At 35.0% G+C, this 22,934-nt stretch overlaps 1 protein-coding gene across 3 annotated transcripts in view; it reads left to right on the top strand.

The window, feature by feature from the left end:
- LOC106867745 (5-oxoprolinase) overlaps nt 1–22,934 on the top strand; it is a 267,840-nt gene that overhangs the window by 212,105 nt on the left and 32,801 nt on the right. For all 3 annotated transcript variants that reach the window (XR_008266373.2, XM_089338272.1, XM_052975150.2), the window contains 3 exons: nt 2,855–2,989; nt 20,427–20,576; nt 22,735–22,809. Coding sequence is in view for 2 of the 3 variants with exons in the window: in XM_089338272.1 (XP_089194398.1) it covers nt 2,855–2,989; nt 20,427–20,576; nt 22,735–22,809 (360 nt within the window). In the remaining variant the exon portion in view is untranslated. The remainder of the gene's footprint in view (nt 1–2,854; nt 2,990–20,426; nt 20,577–22,734; nt 22,810–22,934) is intronic.

Raw genomic sequence — 22,934 nt, 5'->3', positions numbered from 1 at the left:
GTTTGAGTCTCCTTGTCTTGGCATCATGTGTCACTGTCTCACAAGCTATCATTCATTTCCAATGTTCTGTGAAAATATGTCTGCCCATGCTTGGAAACAGTTGAGGGTTAGTGATAGGAAGATTTTCTACATCTGGCTGTAGAAAATATGCCTCAACAAACTCCATCCAGCCCATAGGAAAAGTGGATGTTAAAATGATGATGGTCGAGACACATATCCATCTAAGTCTGCTTTAAATAGTTTTTATAGGTAATTTGACATACTGCAACATGAATAGAACTAGAAAGTTTAGTTACCTCACACAAGAAATACAATCTACCAGGGGCCTGCATCTTACCATGGACATTTATCTTGTCCATTTCTCTGAATCAGTGTGGTCTGTAAAAAGTTGTTTAGAAAAATGAGTGCATATGTAGCTGACAGCAGGAATAACTAAAACATGTATACAAGTAGACAATAACATAGACAACTAGGAAGTGTATAGACGACAGCAACAACAACCATGAAATGTACACAGTAAACTGTAACACAGACAATCTTGAAATGTAGCAGGAAAATTAACTACATGTTTACAGTAGATGTTAGCAGAGACATATATGAAATTTATACAGTAGATGATGAAGATAATCATGAAATGTGTACTGCACATAGTAACCATGACAACCAAGAAATGTGTAGATGATAGAAACAACCTTAAATTGCATGCATGGAGGACACTGGGAACAACCATGATATATGAACAGCAAATGACAGCAGGGATAATCATGAAATATGTACAGTAAATAGTAAAAGATACAGCCACATAAAGTATTTAGTAGATGACAGCAGGAATAACCACAAAATGTATTCAGAGATGATGGCAGGAACAACCATGAAATATGTGCAGTAAATGATAACAGAAACAACTATGAAATGTGTACACTGAATAGCAACACAGACAACCATGAAATGTACTGATAGAAGAGCAACCATGTGTGGAATTTATGACAGCAGGAACAACCTTGAAATCTGCAATCTTTGTGTTTTATATCTTTCATTAATTAGTCTTTTCATAAACAATCACTTACTCCAGTTCCTGTGGTATTAAGTGGTTAAGCAATAAATATTTTCCTAGAAAGAAAGCTATTCTGTAAGGCAGGTAACTTTGCCAGAAAATCCTATACCTATTCCTAAAAACATATCTCCATTATGCAAGAGAAATCAGTGTTGAGAGTTGGTATTACATATCCTTATAGTCTGCTAAATACAAAGCAAAAATGCTCTTGAGTTAACTCAGCTCTAAGGTACCTATTTGTAGCCAGAATAGATTGGATTAATTGAGAGTTAAGTGCCTTGAATATGGATACATCACAGTATCAACAGCACAGGTTTAAACCATTGCTCTCTTCACTAATTTGTTAGTGCCCTGTCATTTTTGCCTTCTGCACTCCCTAATTACCTTAATACCACAGCTTAAGTCATAAATCTGAATTACCCTGATGATGATGGTGGTGGAGGAGAAGTGGTGATGATGGTGGTAGTAGCAGCAGTAGTGGTAATGACTATTACAGAGGACAATTTGGATATTGCTACTTTCTTCACAGTTTCATAATCATTAACCCCTTTGAACCAGCATGGATTAACCATTAAACAATATAAGTATGTGCTTAAGGCATCGAGTGGATAAGAGAGCTAGTTTAGTTTTCCAATTCTGGATTTAATGGGTGCAAATGGTAAATTATAGTGTTTTTATTGGGCTTTTTTACCTTTTAAGCATTGAAAATTTACATTTTTTTTTTTTTTACTGTTTCCCTTGTTCTAAACACATAATTTGTTTCTATTGCCTCCTGCTATTTAATGTTAATTACGTAAAATTAAATATACAGGTTATATTTTAAATAGTTGTGGGGTTCAACCAGGAAGAAAACTGAATTTTTAAGCAATATTTATTCAGTGCTAGTTACATGTTAGTTTTGTCAGTTACACCAATAATTCCCAAGCAAATTTTGACACAGAACCCATTCTACCATTTTCCAAATTTTGCTGAATCCATACCAATATTTTAAAAATGATTTCCCCCACCACTAGCTTAATTTCAATAAAACATTTAGTAAAAAGAAAATTGTTTTAGTATGGAAATTTACCCATGTGGAAATAAAATCACAATAATTTATTTTCAAAAATGGAGAATAGCATTTATTTTATAAAGTATATGTTTATTAAGTTTTATTAAAAGACACCTTATTTTGTGGAATCTCAGAATATTTTTCATGGAGTCCCAGGGTTCCTCAGAAACTACTTTGAAAGTCACTGAATTGGACAGTGGAAGAGTTGGGCTGTGTTTAGGCCATCAGCTGGCCTTAATCTAGCTCTTCTTATGATCAAGGGCTGATTACAATTGAATATTAATTGTCACAGTTTATTATCATCATCCGTGGAGGCACAATGGCCCAGTGGTTAGGGCAGCGGACTTGCGGTCATAGGATTTCGATTCCCAGACCGGGCGTCATGAGTGTTTATTGAGCGAAAACACCTAAAGCTCCACGAGGCTCCAGCAGGGGATGGTGGCAAACCCTGCTGTACTCTTTCACTACAACTTTCTCTCACTCTTACTTCCTGTTTCTGCTGTGCCTGTAATTCAAAGGGACAGCCTTGTCACACTGTGTCATGCTGAATATCCCCGAGAACTACGTTAAGGGTACACGTGTCTGTGGAGTGCTCAGCCATTTGCACGTTAATTTCACGAGCAGGCTGTTCTGTTGATCGGATCAACTGGAACTCTCGACGTCGTAAGCGACGGAGTGCCAACAACAACAATTATCATCACCCATACCCTAAATATTGAAACTTTCTTAGAAATGTGTGTTTATTTCAGGGGACAGCAGTATTTGACTTCACTGGCACAACACACCAGGTACATGGCAACTGTAATGCTCCCCGGGCCATAACACTGTCAGCACTCATCTACTGTCTCCGCTGTATGGTTGGTCATAACATTCCATTGAACCAGGTAAGGAAACAATTCTAAAAAGAAACAACAGCTAAGTGGATATGTCCTGTTAACCCCCTTTTTTAAAGGCTTTGTCAGAAGAAAGGCTAAGCACTTGCATCCTTTGTAGACCCTGTTGTTGTTTAACCCCAGGTCAACTCAGATCATGCTGACCTACAATCAAAGACATCCCAACTGTTGTTCCATTATTTTCTTCCAGTATTGTGTATTTAGGGTTACATTGCCCAATGTGTCCTGTCATTTTCTTTTTTGAAGGGAAATTAACTGTTGTTTCTAGCAAGATGAGTGACCATGTAGAAGATCCCTTGTGGATTTCAATATATGTTCTATTCTATTTTAACTCATTTCTCTTTTCTTTTCCTCATTAATCAGGGATGTTCTGGAAGACAGTTTAGACTAAGACTTCATAGCTGTCTAATCTGAAATTTCACCAGATTTTATTTTTTCTGTGTACAAGTGTTTATCTTCATTCCTTCTCACCTACACTCTTGGGTTAACAGTATGTTTATTTAAAAACAGTAGTTTCACTTACATAATATAGTGAGTAAAAAAAGACAAACTGAGATTATCTATTCAAACAATAGACAAAACTCCAAGGGTGCTTAAATATTAAAAATAAACAAGGGAAAATAACTCCTGTAAGATGTGTGTTTGTATCAGTGTATATTGTATACTGCAGTTTTTACACTAATATGCTGTTGTTACTACACTGTTGTTTCCTGCCAATTACATATTGCATGTCTATTCTCTGTATTGTTTGTACACTGCAGTATATTATTGTTTCTACACTTGTAAATGCTGTTTTTATTCTTTTGTGTGCAGCTATACAAATCAAAACAACTCTGCTTCATTTCTGTTATGACAAAAGTACACAAAATAATAATCATACCTCTAAGACAGGATCCATTTATCTAGCAGCTGAGTCAAACTGTTATTAAATTTTATATATGTTATATATATATATATATATATATATATATATATATATATATATATATATAATTAATGAGAGAGATGGAAGATACTAGAATCTTTATTGATCACTACAATCATTTTGACCCATCTAACTTCGATCCCTCATGGGTGGGATACTAAATGGTTCAAATTATTATAGTGATCAAATAAATATTCTCTTATCTTCCATCTTCCTCATTACATACTCAAAAAACACTAAGCCAGTGAAGTGCTTTACCAGCAAACTACCAGGTGTATACCATGCAATTTATTAAAAACTAACTATATATATATATAGTAAAAAATTATAATAAGTAGAAAACAGGTGTGGTATTCAATGTTTTATAGGACACACACACATTTCAGCAAAATGTTTAAATAATAGCATAACAGTCTTCGAAACATTAAGCAGTCATTCACTTCATCTCATCAGTGTCCTACAGTATATACATTTTTTTCTTTGTTATGCAACAACTTTGCATCTGACACAAAATAACAAGCAACAAACAAAACAACATATCGAGGAAATCCAAACAATGCCACACCTCTCTCCAAATCAAATATATGTGACCAGAGAGAAAGAGGGTGAGAGAAAAGGGAAAACTTATAAAACCATAAAAAAGAGAGAAGAAAAGTAGAAGCATATAACTCATGCTAAATGTTCCACATTTCCTTTATCATATATGAAGTGCATTCTTTCCATTTAATTCACTAAGATATCAAGTCATACCGGCAACCACATTTTGATTCATTGTACATTCTCAATGATTAAATATCTTGCAAAGACAAATTCTACTGCTTAAATTATTGTGCATCTATCAGAACTGACAGACAGAATCTATCGATCTATCTATCTTATATATATACTTTTTGAAGATAAGCAACAAAAATTCAATAGGTTATAGCAGTACGTACGTTTCGTACAAGCTCCATTTATTCACGTAGTGAGAACACCACAGAATGTACAATGAAAATGTACTCCTCAGCTACATAATGGAATTTCATTTTAGAAAGTCATTTTGAAGATGTTTGCAAAAAACAAGAGTAAGAGAAGAAAACATACCATCTCGACTATGCTGCTGTTTCACAGACAAGTGAATCAAACAAAAATTTAAAATCTAATTGGAGGGATAGTAGTAATTTCAAATTTAGAGGAAGGTAGGTTAAGTAGTGGTGGATAGCAGGTCAGGGGTAAATCAAGCATGAGGGAAAGAAAAGAAAAAAAAGGAAATGGAAGGGCAATACCTTAAGGAGTGGTAAGAATTTGGAAAAAATTTAAGGTAAGTGAATTAAGGTCAAGGTATTAAAGAAATATATCTATTCTACAGTATAAATAGAATAATACAATGAAACACTAAATTACTAAGTTTAAAACTATAGGGAACAACAATAATTAGAACAAGATAAACATATCCAGTTAAGATAAGATATAAATTAATGTGGGGTAGTATTATTTATGAGAAAAACTATAATATTAATGGCCAAAATCCAAACAGGAAGAAAGGCGGGTTGAAGGAAGAGGAATAAAGTTAGAAAAACAGGACTAAATTAAGAGAATTAAGGCTAAGGTTTTCGAAAAAGTGATAGATAGAAGAGACTTAGAATAACCTAGAGAAAATGTAGGTATACTATCAGTAGGTTGGGAAAGGTTAAAATGTATTCTAAGTATATATTAAAAGTTATAGCTCAAATAAAATAGTTATTAGTCAGGGAAATGAGAGAAACTAAATTAAAAAATTTAGCAAGATTTACTTTTTAAAACATATTTACTTTTTAAGGTCAGATCTATTGTTAATTAGATTAGGATTATCCTTAAGTTTAAAAATTTCGTAAATTTCCATAGAGCACAGTCCACAGCCATATCTACTATTTCTATAAGGTTGTGCTCTCCTGACGATTTCCCATTTAAGATTAAGACCAATACCATTTTCCTTCAATTCCCAAATTTTATTAGATAATGATGTGCTATTGGCTTTATGTTTAAGTCTAAATGAAGAAAAATGGTTATATAATCATTGTTTAAGGTTGATTGTGCAACCAACATAAATGTAATTATTAGTTGGAGTAGTTACTGTACATTTATAGACTACATTACGGGTTAAACAACGGCCAGATACCGGACAGTGGGCTTTAATTCTATAATTGCAATTAAGGGGCTTATTAGCTATATATATATTGCTATGTTGATTATTGATACAAGTATCTAAATTAGTTACATCAATATTGCTGGTTGTATTTGATATTGTTTGAGCTAGGAAGATTTATCTCATCAACTATGTTAACAGTTGAAGTATTAATATGTTCATTAACATGTGCCTGATTATTGGTTGTGTTGGTGTTATTAATAGTTTGGTAGTTATTTGTATTGTTATCAATAATAAGACAATTTTTATTTTCAAGGGTCCTAGCTAGTTCAATGTTTTTTCTATTTAACTTATTGATAATAGATCCTATATTGGGGAGGGTAGAGTATGAGATACAGATTGTGTGTTGAGAGAAGATTTTATAATATCTATGGTTAGGGTCGAAATTATTTTGTAAGATATCCATAAACTTCTTATAGATGTTTGTAGATACTGCATAGTTGTAAGGGATGTTAAGCCATATAGAATTTTTTCTTCTAAATTTGTAATATGAAGGGGGTTTGTGGTTATCATAAATATTTGGGGTTATATTATTGTTTCTATTATCATTGGTAGTTTTCTTAATAGGATCTATTTTGTTATGTAAAGTAATTTTCCTATTTTTATTTTTATGGTCATTATTATAATTTCTTAAGCTAGGTATTTTTATTGGTGTTAATATGGTTGTGTAGGTATTTATCAGGTTGTATTACATTTTTATTCCTATTGTTTAAGCAGGATAGGTTATTATTAGTAGGTCTTTTCTTACCATTATTTACGATAATTAAATTTTTATTATTGGTAACATTATTTAGGATAATTAGATTATCATTATTAGTATCATTATCATTATTGTTACTATCACATTTAATAGATTTAGGAATAAGGAAAGAAATTTTTTGGTCATAGCCCGCTCTCGATAAAGCTTCACTGTAGTAATGAGAATTGGATTTAAAGATGTCATGGTTTGAGGACAGTTTAGTTAATCTATCAGAAATGTTTTTTACAATAGATTTTAAAATATTTGGGGGGGGGGGTGATTCGATGATCTATTTACATATTTAGTGACTTCATTTTCTTTTCTATAAGGATAGTGCAATTTAGAGCTAATATTAAGAGTGGTATCAAGAAAGTTAACGATTTTAGTACCATATTCAAAAGTAATGCTAAGGTTAAAGCTTTTAAAGAATTTTCTAATATTCTTTCTCATTCTCTCTATGGTTGATTTGTTGTTGGTGGGTATGATAAATAATGCATCATCTCTATAAAGGCCTCCTTGGAGTTCAGGAATTTCCCTATTTAGGCAATATAAAAGATATGCTCCAACCAAATTTGTTATTTCAGCCGAATCACTCGATCCCATTGGGATATCAAAGTTATCAGGGGTGTCAGATCTGGTCCAGAGCTTATCTTCGAATTCAATGATGGTTTTTCTAGCTAAAAGTATTATGTCAATTTGTTCTCTAGTAATTAGGGATCTATTTTTAGCAAATATGAGAGCTTTTTTAAGGAGTATAGGAGAAATGCTAGAATAGTAATTGTTGATGTCGAATTGGATGAAGGAAAAATTATTATTGTTGTCAATAGAGTTAAACCAATTAAGAGCTTCATCTGTATTAATCCATAATTTAAGAGTAAGGTTAGGAATAATGAACGGTATAATATTATCTAAAATAAGTTTACTTAATCTACCAATATCAGATCTAGTTGGGCAAATGAGTCTAACAGTAGTATTTACGTGAAAGTTTTTCTTATGGTCTTTTAGATTAATTTTTGGTTCACAGGGTGCAACAGGTTCAGTTCTATCAGTTAGATTATATTCTGTCATAATTTTTTGGATTTTTAAATTGATGTCTGATAATGTTTTTTTAGAAGTTATTTTATATTTGCTGTTAAGTTCCTTCATAATTAGTTTTTTGTAGGTAGTATAATCCATTCTATATAAATTTCCGGTTTTATCCGCCGGGACCAAAATACCTGGTTTGCTTTGAATAGATTTGATAAAATCTTTCAGTTTCCTTAGGTGCGAGTTTTTTCTTAGAGGGTGCTTCTTAAACTTGATATTAGCAATAAAGTTCAGTAAGTCCTTTTCAAAGTTTTCTAATAACGGGTTTGGAGGTAGATTTCTTCTACTTCTAAATAGTTTCTTAAAATGGTTTTCTTCTTGTGATTCATTGGTTTTCATTTTCATCCTACCAAATTCTGGTGCCTCAAACATTTTAAGTACCACATTTAATCTTTTGATTAAATCTATATTATTATCTTATATATATATATATATAGAGAGAGAGAGAGAGGCATGTATTAATGTATATACGTGTATTCTTTTATTCTTTTACTTGTTTCAGTCATTTGACTGCAGCCTTGAAGGGTTTTAGCCAAACAAATCAACCTCAGGACTTATTTTTTGAAGCCTAGTACATATTCTATTGGTCTCTTTTACTAAACCATTAAGTTATAGAGATGTAAACACACCAACTCCAGTTGTCAAGCAGTGATGCCGGGACAGACACAAACACAAAGACACACACACATACATAGATATATACATATATACATACTGGGCTGAGGTGGTGAGGCAAGACCTTCGAACGTTGGGCCTCACCGAGGCGATGACTACTGACCAAGACCTTTGGAAATGTGCTGTGCGTGAGAAGACCCAGCAAGCCAAGTGAGATCATTGCCAGTGCCCCTGGACTGGCTCTTGTGCGGGTGGCACATAAGATGTACCATCTTGAGCGTGACCGTTGCCAGTACCGCCTGACTGGCCTTTGTAGGGTTTTCGAGCGAGATCATTGCCAGTGCCCCTGGACTGGCTCTTGTGCGGGTGGCACATAAGATGTACCATCTTGAGCGTGACCGTTGCCAGTACCGCCTGACTGGCCTTTGTAGGGTTTTCGAGCGAGATCATTGCCAGTGCCCCTGGACTGGCTCTTGTGCGGGTGGCACATAAAAGACACCATTTCGAGCGTGGCCGTTTTCGTGCGGGTGACACGTAAAAGCACCCACTACACTCTCTGAGTGGTTGGCGTTAGGAAGGGCATCCAGCTGAAGAAACTCTGCCAAATTAGATTGGAGCCTGGTGTTGCCATCCGGTTTCACCAGTCCTCAATCAAATCGTCCAACCCATGCTAGCATGGAAAGCGGACGTTAAACGATGATGATGATGATGATGATATATATATATATGCACACACATACACTCGGGCTTCTTTCAGTTTCTATCTACCAAATCCGGTCACAAAACTTTGGTCAGCCTGAGGCTATAATAGAAGACACTTGTCCAAGGTGCCATGTAGTGGGACTGAACCCAGAACTACGTGGTTGGGAAGGGAGCTTCTTACCACACAGCCATGCCTGTGCCTAGAGGCATAGTAAAGTGTGACACAACTTAAATCCAGGCTCAGTAGTGGGTTCACACTCCCAGTATCCAATGTAATGTGATGTGGGGCATCCACCTCAGTATAGTAATAGAAATAATAATAATAATAAACAGAAAACAGAAACAGATATGGTATTCAATACTTTATAGGACATACACTCATTTCTTCAAAATGCCAAAATAATTATATAATTGTAGAAACATTAAGTAGACATGCATTTCACTTCATCAGTTTCCCACAATAAATACAACAATCAATGTTAAAGCTCCAGTTATATACATTTACCCTGTTACGCAAATAATCAACAACTTTGCATTCCACATAAAACAGCAGGGGACAGATAAAGCAGCCTATCAAGGAAGTATCATCATTATCATCATCATCATCACCATTTAACAACAGTGATGAGGATGATGATGATATCTACATACTACTGTGTGGATATATAAAAAAATGGCTACAAAAGAGTGCATAATCATATAAGAATACATGGCTTTGATTACTCAGACAGTGTTTGGTTGATGTTTTCATATGGACTGTTGTGATAGTAATTTCTGTAGCTTAAGTATTATTTTTAGTTTGGTTTTCATCTGTATTTACACCTGCCACCATTCGTTTCTCTCTTCTTTATTCTACCATCCCATCTATGCCCTGATCCCTGTTCCTTGCGGGTATACTCTGACACTTGCTGCTATCCTTCTCCTACTCATACTGTCTCCTATTCTCTCTTTTTTCTCTTGCTCTGGCTGAGTAATCATGTACCTCCTCTACAGTAACAAACCTGTTCCTGCCCTCATTCTTGATCACTCTCTCTCCCTCCTTTTCTTGCTCTTACCTCTAGCTAGGTCCATATTTTTAAAAATAGGAATATTTTGAATTTTCTTTTCCCACATTTTTCAAAATGTTCATTACAAGTTGTATTTCTAATGGAGGGGTCATGAATTTGTTGCTTATGTACTCTCACACTTTCATATAATCCAGTACCTGTTTACCCAATGTAGTATTCTTTGCATTCCAGGCAAGGGACACAGTAAATCAGATTTCTGGATTTGCAATTCGTATTTGCGTTGATTTATAAAATATTGTTGTTTTTAAAGATAATTTGTTCTCCTTCTTCAATGTAGTCACATGTTCCACAAGTGCCGCCACATTTTTGAACTCCCTTTATTGATTTATTTGTTGTAAATCTTGCTTTAGTTAAAAGCTTTTCTAGGTTGGGTGCTTGGTGTCTGCTATTTATTATTTCTAATTCTGTCATTAGTTTGTTCATTTTTCATAACCGTTGAAGAATTGTGAAACATCTTTTAGCAGTACTGAGAATATCATGGTTTCTTGGACTATGGCAGTGATGATGAAGGGAATGTTTATGAGATCAATTCTATTTTCACTTTGGTAATAGCTGAGTCAATAAGTCAAGTAGGATATTTTTGTTTTTCTAGAAATATTCTTAATTCTTGTAACCTTTTATCCCTTAATGCTGTATTTATTACTATAGTGCAAGCTCGTTTTGCCATATTAAAGGGTTTGTTTCTTTTTATATGGGAGGGATGGGAGGAATTAGAATTTAAATATTGGTGTGTGTCCCTGGGTTTATAGAAAAATGTGTTTTAATGCTGTTATCTTATTTAATTAGAAGTATGTCCAAAAATGGTAGTTCCTTCATGTACCATTCTATATTAAATTTTATCGAGGCATGTAGTTTATTTAAAGTGAGTGAAAGATATTTAGGTCTTCATAATTTTGTTCCAAAATATAAAACAATCATCTAAATATTGTTTCCAATTGTTTTTTATGTAAATGGAAAATTGTTGGTTAAATGTCTATAGTAGTTTGGAATAGAGTTTGTCTTCTAAAAAAAAAAAACCCATTACAAGTGTTGCATATGTAAGGACTACTTTCGTCACCATCACTATTCCTTTTATTTGTAAATAAGTTATTGTCAGAGAAGTGATGGCTTTCAAGTTTTAATTGCAATCCTAATAAAATAAAAATTTGGATGAATCTTTCCTTGATATAGTTTGGATGTTTGTCAACCAGAAATTCATGGTTTCAATTCCTAAGTCCGGTGGATTATTGGTGTATAAAATAGTTACATTAAAACTAATGAGAATTGTTCCTGGTGGACATTTTCAGGTATGTAATTTAAAAAGTCTATATCATTCCAGACAAATCTTGGCACCATTTGCATAAAGGTTTTAAATCTATATCTATTAGGGTGCTTAGGCATTGTGTACTTGATGTTAGTCCTGCAATAAATGGATGTAGTTTCAAGTCTGCAGGTTTTGGAATTTCAACATGTATTTTCCCTTTTATTTTGTCTTGAATTTCTTTCGATTTATGGATTAAAATTAAAGGTAGTCCACAGAAGTTACTAGTCTTTACTTCAAAGATGGTTAAATATTTGACCTCATTCTCTGTTAGGCTATCTTAGTGTTTTGAGACAAGTCTACAGGGTGCGGATGGTATTTGAGGACATGCATTTTTAGTCATTATTTTATTTGACTAATTTTTATTGAATTTCTATTTCAGAAAATAACAATAACAGGCCCTATGCTAACTAATGAAATGAAAAGGCATGTTGTGATTGTGGCTAAGCTTGGTGATTTAGAAATTACTTGTTTTCTGAAAGTTGCAAGATCTTTTGTCTGCAAGATTTGGTGTGAGAAAGAAGATGGAAAGATGGAAGCATATTGTATCAAAATGTAAAAAACATTCCAAATACTCTGATTCTATCAGGACACCTGAATTTATTCAGGAAGTTAAGCAAAACATTGAAGACAATCCAGGAAAATCCATGAAGTCAGTTGCAAAACAATTTCATGTGTCAGAAAAAACAATCAGAAATGTTGTGCATGAAGACATCAGATACAAATCTTACATGATGAGGAGAGGTCAATTCCTGTCAGAAAAAAACAAAAGAAAATCATTTAATCAGATTCAAAAGACTTTTGAACAAACTTAAAAATCCATCAGAAGTTGGTATGGTTTAGTTTTTCTCAGATGAGAAAAACTTTGACCAGGACCAGAAAACTAACAGAAGAAATGACAGATGGCTATGTGCAGACCCTTCTGAGGGTCTGAGTAATGCACACCAGATTTCCTGCAAATGTTATGGTTTTCGGTGTTGCTAGCAATGAAGGACATGTGATGCCTCCTCACTTTTTTCCACAAGGCCTTAGAGTGAATGCTGCTGCGTATATTGAGGTTCTGGATAAAGTTCTTAAGCTTTGGATCAACAGTGTATGCAATGGAAGGTCTTATGTCTTTCAACAAGATTCTGCACCATCACACAAGGCTCAAGTGATACAAGAATGGATGGGCAACAATTTGCATGGTCACATCATCACCAACATTTGGCCTCTTAATTCTCTAGATCTCAATCCACTGGACTACTATGTTTGGAGCATTGTTGAGAAAAATGTCAATGAACATCCCCATAGCACCAAAGATTCTTTGAAAGCCACCATAGTTTGCATCATCTGATATGAACAAGAACCACTTAATCAGAGCTTGTAAACAATTTCAACCCCACGTAGAAACAGTTATTGATGCTTATGGTGGTTTTATTGAATGAAGTTATTAAATTGATAATTTAGTTTTATGTTTATGTTATTTTTATAAAAATACAGTTTTTTTTTCTGTTATTATTTTTTAAAACCATAAATCTGTCCTCAAATACTGTCTGCACCCTGTATTTACTTTGTTCATGGTATTTTTGTCTTTGTTTTTATTTAGCTCTTTTTATGCATGTATGTATCTGTGTGTGTGTGTGTATATATATATGAGTATATATCTCTATAATAATGTGTATATTCTGTGTGTGTACACTATGCTTGTATAATAAATACATGTGTGACTTGCCGGTATGTATGTTTGCACTTAACAGTTTTATGGCACCATTTCACTCCAAAATGATCAGCAAAACATTTTATTTCTTTACTCTTGATCTACTTAATTCTCCTTTCCCCCTTTTTTATATACACATATGTGTATGTGCATGTATGTATGAATATATGTGCATGGATACATATATATGTTTTTTTTTTGTTTCTGTGTGTGTGTATATGTATATAAATATGTGTGTGTGTGTGCATGTTTATCTATGTGTATATATATCATAAGATAAAGATAATATGTGTATATATATTATGTGTATATATATGTATATGCATGTATGCATGTTTATATAGGTGTATGCTTGTAGTTAAATTACCTTACTTACACAGTGGGCAACAAACTCTAAAATGTCAGTTTCAAAACAAGTGAGAAACTCCTGTCAGAGTCACCTTTTGTAAACACCTAATATCCTATAGACATCTAATTATTAAAGTAGAAAAATTATCAGAAAAGCTATTTCTATTCGTATTTTAATGTGTGTATGTGTGTGTGTATATATATATATATATATATATATATATATATATATATGTGTAAAGTGTTAGGTGTGATGTACAGAATTAAATATTGAAAACAAAGTCGTCAGAATTTTGGAATAACTTCTTTCATTTATTTTATACATATATTAGCTTTCGTTTGTCTTTCGAACTTGTCAAATATAATTCTGTGAGGATACAGAGATCTTGCTTATTTATATATAACAGGTGTTTTTTGGGGGGTTTTGTTTATAACAGAACATTGTTTTGTTTTTTTGTTTTTTTGGGGTGAGGCTTTGGAGACAATGGAAGATGTATAAGCAGATAGATAGATAGACAGGCAGATAGAGAGATAGATAGATAGACTGATAGTCAGACAGATAGAGAGATGGATGTGGTAAAAGAGAGAGAGAAGGGCCATTGTATTGAAATGGTCTTTTTAAGGAGTGTCAAAAAAAAAGGGTAAAAGCTTGTTTACTACTTACTGTATTGTTTTGAGAGGGTTTCTAGGGATGGTAGAAGAAGGAAGAAAAGAAAAAAGGAAGAAGAGAGAAGAAAAAATAAAGAATAATAAATAGAAAATATAAAGAAAACAAAAAATGTCTTCCTGTTTTTTCTTTGCTTTTAGTTCTTTCCTTTTATATTCTTTGTCCTTTCTTTTTATATACTTTAAGTCCTATTTAGAATATATTCCTGTTATACATTCATTTATTTATTTATTTTTGGTAAGGTGTAGTTCTGCATGAGAGTATATTAGTATGATATTTGTAAATTTGAAAAATCGAATTAGTAAAATCAATTAGTAAAAATATCATATCACACATATATACATATATATACATACAAAACGTATTCCTTGTTTTTCTTTTTTCTCTTTCAAACATTTAACTTTGGGGAAAATTTTTTTATGAAGAGAAGTTCCATTGCCTTTCGGTATTGTGGATCGTCCCGTGTACATTTATAAAAGGGAAAGATTTTGAACTTTCCGTCTCCGCATATTTCCAGATGTTTACTCAATGGAATCATTCTTAGTTCTTCTTGTCGGATATGTTGCCTGTGAATTCTTGCACGTTGACAGAGTGAGTTATTCGTTTCTCCAATGTAATTTTCTGTACAATTTGGACAGGTGATGCAGTATATGAGATTTTGTGTTTTGCAGTTCATATCTGCATTTATTTTGAAAATAGATCCGTTCTTGAATTTTATGTGGGAACCACTTTCTATGTATTTGTAGTTGTTGGTATTGTTACACGTTCCACATCTCCTATCACCACATTCTTTTACTATGAATTCTGGTTTAGTCTCTGATCTGAATTCTGCCCTTGTGAGGTGTTTTTTAAGGTTTTTTGGTTGGCGTCTGCTATTCCGTAAGGTGTTTTTTTCAATCAGAGTTTTCATCTTAGGGCTTTGAAGGAGTATAGGCAAGTTCGATTTTATGACGTGGAATATGTTAGTTATTCCAGGACTGTATGTGTTAATGAATGGAATCATGTTTTCATTAACTTTTTCCTTTGGTGTCCGTAGTTGGGTGATATTCAGTTCCATCGCCTTTTTAATTCCTTCATTAATTAGGCCTAAGGGGTATTTTTGTATAGTAAGGAAGACTTTCAGTTCGTTGAGTCTGGTTTCACACATTTTAGGGTCACTTACTATAGCACAGATGCGTCTGGCCATGCTGTATGGGATGTTTCTTTTGATGTGTGATGGGTGTATCGGTTTTTTTGTAAAATATGTCTGTTGTGACTGTGCAGTTTTGTATTTTTATGTGGATATCCAGGAATGGTAGTTCATTGCAACTGGATTCTGTTGTGAATTTGATGGAAGGGTGAAGTGTGTTTAGTATATTGTTAAATACATTTAGATCTTCAATTGATTTTTTCCCAAAAAGTGAAACAATCATCCAGGAAGCGTTTCCATTTTTTAATGATATGTTTTTTGTATTCTTGGTCAAAAGTTTTTTCCACTTCCTCATAGAGCTTTTCTTCTAAGTATCCCATAACTAAGTTTGCATATGAGGGCGCAAATCGCGTACCCATAGCTGTGCCCTTTATCTGCCGATATGTTTTGTTGTCGAATTTAAAAGTATTTTCCTCTAGCACTAGATGTGTGGCCTTGGTGATGAAGTCAGTCTTGAAGCGATCATTTATCCATTCTCTATGTTTTTCTACCCAGTGTTTGATTGCTTCTAGGCCGAAACTGTGAGGTATATTGGTATAGAGATTAGTGACATCAAAACTTGCTAGTATAGTACCTTCTGCAACAGTGGGGGGAATGTGTTGGATGAAATCTATGCCATCCCGTACATAGCGAGGTATTAATGGGCACAAAGGTTTTAAGAGTATATCAAGAAAGTGACTTAGCTGTTGTGTTGGAGCTTGAGGTCCAGCAATTATTGGCCTCAGTTTGAGGTCAGCAGGTCTTAGTAATTTTACGTATTGGTTCTTCTGCTTATTTATGGCATTTTGTATTTCGGAGCTTTTGTAGATTTTAGGCAATCCGTAAAAATTGCTCTCTTTGATAACAAAGTTGCATATATACTCTTTTTCCTTGTCAGTGAAAGAATCTTGGAATTCATTTATTAGCCTTCTGATTTTATTTATTATTGTTTTTTCTGAGTGCCTTGGTTCTTCCTTGTAGTAGGTTTTGTTTGTTAACATTTCTAATATTTTGTCTTTATAATAGTCTTTGTCCATGATAACTATTGCCCTCCCTTGTCAGCTTCTTTTAGGATGATTGTGTTGTCATTTTTTAGTGTTCGTAAGGCTTTCTTTTCGTTTTCACAAAGGTTTTGTTTACATCTCTGGGTATTTAGGGGAAATTTTGAAATTGTGTCTATATACGCATCCAAATATTTGTCCTTTCCCTTGTAGGGAGTGAAGTGGGATTTCTTTCGGACTATTGATTCATCATTTAAGTCTTTATGATTGAAGAATTCTATAAGTCGGAGGTGACGGTTGAAGTGTTCAATATCAGATTTCAGTTCAATGAGGTTGGGCGTGGGTGTCGGGGTAAACTTTAAACCTTTTAATAGGAGGTTGATCTCATCGTTGTTGAGGTTCCGATTTGATAAATTTATGATTTTCGGGTCTATATGTTGTGTGTGGTTAATTAACTCTGGTGTATTATCGGGTCCGGTGCGTGGTTTTGGTATTTCCTCCCTAAAAAAGGAATTGTGTTTCCACGTCTTCGTTGTCTTGTCTGGGTGTTCTGATTTCCATGTAGGTAAGAGGATGGTTCGTGTCTTTTATACCAATTCCGTTGGTTAAAAGTTTAGTTTTTTCCTCCCATCTTTCACGCTTTTTTCTTCCCCATTCAGGATATATGGGAATTTTGGTTGTAAATCTTGTGTTTCTTGAGTTGTCATGATTATTGTTCCTATTATAGTATCTGTGTTGTCTGTATTTTATTTGTTCTTCTTCCCATGTATTCATCCATCTGGGGTACATGTTATTACGAGTTGGTGGTTGTCTGTATGTTATTTGTCTTTCAGGTCTGTTTTCCTTTTCATTTATCCATCTATGGTGTTTGGACGTATGGGTTGATGGCTGTCTTCTGTATTTCATTTGTTGGTTAATTGCAGTGTTATGTATTGTTGGATATGGTTTTTTAGTCTGTACTTCGGGTGAGATGGAGGTCATTTCCACGTATATTTTGGGGTAATTAGAGGTTCGGTATCTCATTTTGATTCTTCTAGGGTTAGTGTCTATATTTGTTTTCGATTTCTTCGTATTTCTTTGTTGTTGCAGTTTCGTTTTCATAATGGATTTATCTCCATAGTTTTTTTTTTCATAGTTAGTGAACCACTCTTGTTGTTTTTCCCACATTTTTATGGATTTCTCTTCTTCCCGCTTTGTGTCTTCTTTCCATAGTTTTTGCAGTTTTTCATGATATTGATTGTTGCTTTGCTCAGCAATTTCAGCAAACATAATTGCGTCAATATTCTTCACTTTTTCTTCGTGTCTCACTTTTCGTAATTGTAGAAGAGCAATTTCTGTTTCCAATCGACATAGAGCTAAATTCGCACGTATATTTGTCTCTTCTAGCGATTCATTCCTTATTTCTTTAATAAGAAATTTTCTGGGCAGGATTGGTCTGTCTTTGCTTCGCCAGTTCTGGTAGGTGTTTGCTATATTGTTGCATCGAATGCTCTTCCGGTATGCATGTTTCCTTTGGTTCAGGAGTTTCTTCCAGAGATATGGTTTTATGGTATTATGCTGATGTACTTCTACAGATGTGGCTTCAAGTGAGTTTGTTCTTATGGAAGATGCTCCAACAACAGAGACAAACAACAAGGAAGAAATATATGGGGTTTATCGTCTTTGTGTAAGCCATATAGTGTAGGAACATCATTGTTGGATGCTTGGAAATTGTGTGCAGTCCGTTTCTTAGGTTTGAGTATGTCCCATGTGTGCATTGAGGGGTTTTTCCACTCTTTCATGTTCTTGTGGTGCAACTTCTCTCATGGTCTGGACATAGTTCTGTGGGCTGTCTATTGACTTGTCCGTAGGGAGGACAATTCACTATGCAAATCCTATGAAATGAAAAAAACATGTACAGAACTTCATGCACTGCATGCAATTCTCTGGATATGATCAGAAAGATAGGGTTCGAGTATACAGGGGTGCTAGAAAGATGTGAGCATGACATACATGGGGAGACATCTAGGAGCATTGCAGAAAATCTAAATGAACATTTGAGACAATATGACAACAAAAATCAGTCCTCCATACTCTAATAACATGCCAAGAACCAACATGAAGACAGCCTGGGTCAACTTGACATCTGCATTTTATCCAAGCACCCAAAGGACCCAACCCTCAGACAAATACAAGAGTATGTCCTCATTAATGAAACATCCCCAGTACTAAATAGTAAATATAGATACAAAGTAATCATACAACCATATCCACAGTTTATATTTATATACAGGTAGAATATTAAGTTGGCTGTTATGTAGATGTATGTATGTTTGTGTGTGTGTGTGTGTGTGTGTGTGTGTGCACACACGTCTGTAGGCAAATGGATATCAATGTAAAAAGATAGACATACAAATGGGTAGGTACATAGGTAATATGAAGAGACAAGCACACACATATGCAAATGAAGATTGAAACACATGACCATATACACACACACTTCACTTCACATAAGGAGACACACATCCACACATATGGAGATACACTTCCATACATACAGACACAGTACATAGTTACAAAACCCATACACACACACACGCACTCAGACATGCACACACAAAGAGACAGAGATACACACATATGCAAACACATACACACATATAAACACAAACACATGAATATGCAGAATACATACAAATGTACACACATACATATATACATATGCACACACACATACATTCACACATGCATACATACATACATGTGTATGCGCACAAACACTGACCCACACACATGTGCACAAACAAACAAAAACGCAGCTCAGATAATGGACAGAGTCAACGATTATTGAAAAGGTTGCAAGACGCAATGAAAATTTTAAGAGAAATAAATAAGTAAATGAGTGGAAACTTTACCAGTGTGTGTGTGTTAAATAATAAGGCACTAAAGGAGAATGACTCTCCCCAGACACAATAAAATATGTTTCAACACACAAACTCACATAAAGAATCTTGCAAACCACATCCAAAAACGAAATGTACACACACACACACGCTTACAGATGCCCAACTTTCCACTCAGAAGACAGGAGCCAGCTTTAAGATAATGTTTATATGCATTCACCGCTGGTTGCATATCATTGACCTTTTGCAAACTCCATCTCCCAACACTTCAACTACAAGGTAATTACAACTATTAGGTAATTCCAGAAACAACTGTGAGACCTAAAATACCATGCCGTCACCTCTTAGTTTTTTGTATTTTTTGTACTCCATGTAAATTTGTTCTGTAAATATATGAATATCTATATTCTTATACACAAATGTTCATCTTCTGAATATTTTCAGTTTTTGTTTCTCTATATATATCCCTATATATTAGATGTGCATATGTATGTATGTATGTATATTTCATATTTTATATATCAAGCCCAAGTGTGTTTTCTATCCACTCATTGTAGACTACAAATAAAATATTTGTCAGTCATTCTAATCATCTAGTTATCTATATAGCTCTCTGTTTAACTTTCAATCTTTCCATTTCTCTCTCTCACCCCTCTCCCTCTTTCTCTCAGTTTGTAAATTCTGTTAAGTTTGTATATACCATTATAGGCAAAGCCCTTCATTATAGAAAATTATGTTTTTAATCTTTATAGGAGCACTGAGTATATAGTTCTGTTTTCTAACATATGACCTTACTCAGTCATCAGTACTTCCATTTCTATTACAAGCTTATCTGAATTCAAGAAGTGATTTTTGCCAATGCATAATAATGCTAATTTTCTCACTAGTTTTTATTCATAATGTGTTTGTCAGTTTCTGTTTCTCAGGATGTCTGCTTATCTATATGTCTTTCTATCTTTACCTAGATAGATGGTTTGCCTGCTCATCAATGTGATAAGCTATCATAACTGATGTGTTATCTTATAACCCATGTGATATTTTACAAATTGTTTAATACCATTACAGGGCTGCCTGGTACCAGTGAAGACAATCATACCCAAAGGTAGTATTCTTGACCCATCAGAAACAGCTGCAGTTGTTGGTGGTAATGTCCTCACCTCCCAGAGAATTGTAGATGTCATCCTAAAAGCTTTTCAAATATGCGCTGCTTCTCAGGTAACTGCAATCATTATATGTATTGTATTAAATTTGTAGTTCTTGTCTTTATAGTGTAGTGTAGCTGCCATGTGTGTGTTTCTACACTCATCTACTGCAGTTTTTACACTGTCAGATGCTGTTATTACTACATTGTTGTTTCATGCCAGTCATCTACTGCATGACTGGTATTTGTACTGTTTGTACACTGCAGTATACTATTGTTTCTCCACTTGTAAATATTGGTGCTGTTTATAAACGTTTGTATGCAGTTACACAACAAAACAACTTTGCTTCATTTGTTATGAAAAGACTTAACATACCACTTAAGACAGAATCCATTTCATCATCATCATCATCCTCGTTTAATGTCCGCTTTCCATGCTAGCATGGGTTGGATGATTTGACTGAGGACTGGCAAGCCAGCAGGCTGCACAAGGCTCCAATCTGATCTGGCAGAGTTTCTACAGCTGGATGCCCTTCCCAACGTTAACCACTCCGAGAGTGAAGTGGGTGCTTTCACGTGCCACCGGCACAAGGGCCAGTCACACGGTACTGGCAACGGCTACGCTCAAAATGGTGTTTTTAAGCCAGTCCAGCGGCACTGGCAATGACCTCGCTCGAATGATTTTCTAACGTGCTACCAGCACAAGTGCTAGAAGGCAACACTGGTAACGATTCCACTCAAATGGTGCTATTTATGGGCCACTAGCACGGAAGCCAGACAGCTGCTCTGGCATTGAACACGCTTGGACACTGCTGTTAGTGCTCCACTGGCGCAGGTGCCAGTCATTGAGTATGGTTTAATTACAATTTCGATTTCACTTGCCCCAACAGGTCTTCGCAAGTAGAGTTTAGTATCCAATGAAGGAGAGGTTGGCATGGGTGCCAGTTGTCGGATTCGGTTCGATTTCGATTTCGATTTCAAATTTCAAATTGCAAAATTGCAAATTCACTTGCCTCAACAGGTCTTCGCAAGCAGAGTTTTTAGTATCCAGTGAAGTAAAGATACGAATAAGTGAACTGGCAGAAGTCACAGATTATGCTCTCACTTGCCTTGCCGGGTCTTCTCACATACTGCATATTTCCAAAGGTCCCGATCACTGGTCATTGCCTCGGTGAGGCCTAAAGTTCAAAGGTCATGCTTCACCACCTTATCCCAGGTTTTCCTGGCTCAACCTCTTCCACAGGTTCCCTCAACTGCTAGGGTGTGGCACTTTTCACACAGCTATCTTCATCCATTCTTGCCACATGTCCATACCAGCGCAATCCTCTCTCCTGCACACCACATCTGATGCTTCTTATGTCTAACTTTTCTCTCAAGGTACTTTCACTCTGTTGAGTATGCACACTGACATTACACATCCATCAAAGCATACTGGCTTCATTTCTTGCGAGCTTACGCATGTCCTCAGCAGTCACGGTCCATGTTTCACTGCCATGTAGCATCGCTGTTCGTACACATGCGTCATACAGTCTGCCTTTTACTCTGAGTGAGAGGCCCTTTGTCACCAGCAGAGGTAAGAGCTCTCTAAACTTTGCCCAGGTTATTCTTATTCTAGCAGTTACACTTTCAGTGCACCCTTCACCGCTACAAATTTGGTCACCTAGGTAGCGGAAGCTATCAACTACTTCTAGTTTTTCTCCCTGGAGTGTAGCAAAGGTTGTTTTCTGCACATTTTCAGTGTTTATTGCTCCTGAGCATCTGCTACATACAAAAACTATCTTGCTAGTTAGCCTTCCTTTGATATTGCTGCACCTCTTATGTGTCCATAGCTTACACTGGGTACATCTTATAGAGTTTCTACCTACGCCTTTTCTACAGATCGAGCAGGGCCATCTACCTGAAGGGGTTTGTGATTTTTCTACCTTCCTACTTATTAGGACTTTGGTTTTAGCTAGGTTGACTCTAAGGCTCTTCGATTCTAGTCCTTGCTTCCACACCTGAAACTTCTCATTTAGTTCTGTTAGTGAGTCAGCAATTAGGGCAAGGTCATCAGCATAGAGGAGCTCCCAGGGGCATCCCGTCTTGAATTCCTGTGTTATTGCCTGGAGGACTAAGATAAATAGGAGGGGGCTGAGGACTGAACCTTGGTGAACCCCTACCTGTACCCGGAATTTTTCACTGTACTCGTTGCCAATCCATATATTTTTATTAAATTTTTTTCATTCTTTCAAGGGTTGTATGAACAACATAACGTTTGGAGACCAAGACATTGGTTACTATGAAACAATTGCTGGAGGTGCTGGGGCTGTAAGTAATTTAAAATCTCAAGATTGTTTTGCCTTGTTCTTTACTCATTTTGTTCCACTTTTTCTGCTCTGTTAATATTTTTAACATTTTTTAGGTACAAACATAGCTGTGTGGTTAAGAAGTTT

Source organism: Octopus bimaculoides, chromosome 20, assembly GCF_046866305.1.
Source record: "Octopus bimaculoides isolate indiv1 chromosome 20, ASM4686630v1, whole genome shotgun sequence".
Taxonomy (NCBI): Eukaryota; Metazoa; Mollusca; class Cephalopoda; order Octopoda; family Octopodidae; genus Octopus; species Octopus bimaculoides.
Note: the sequence above shows the minus strand (reverse complement) of the source record. Positions and strands in the feature narration are given on the sequence as shown.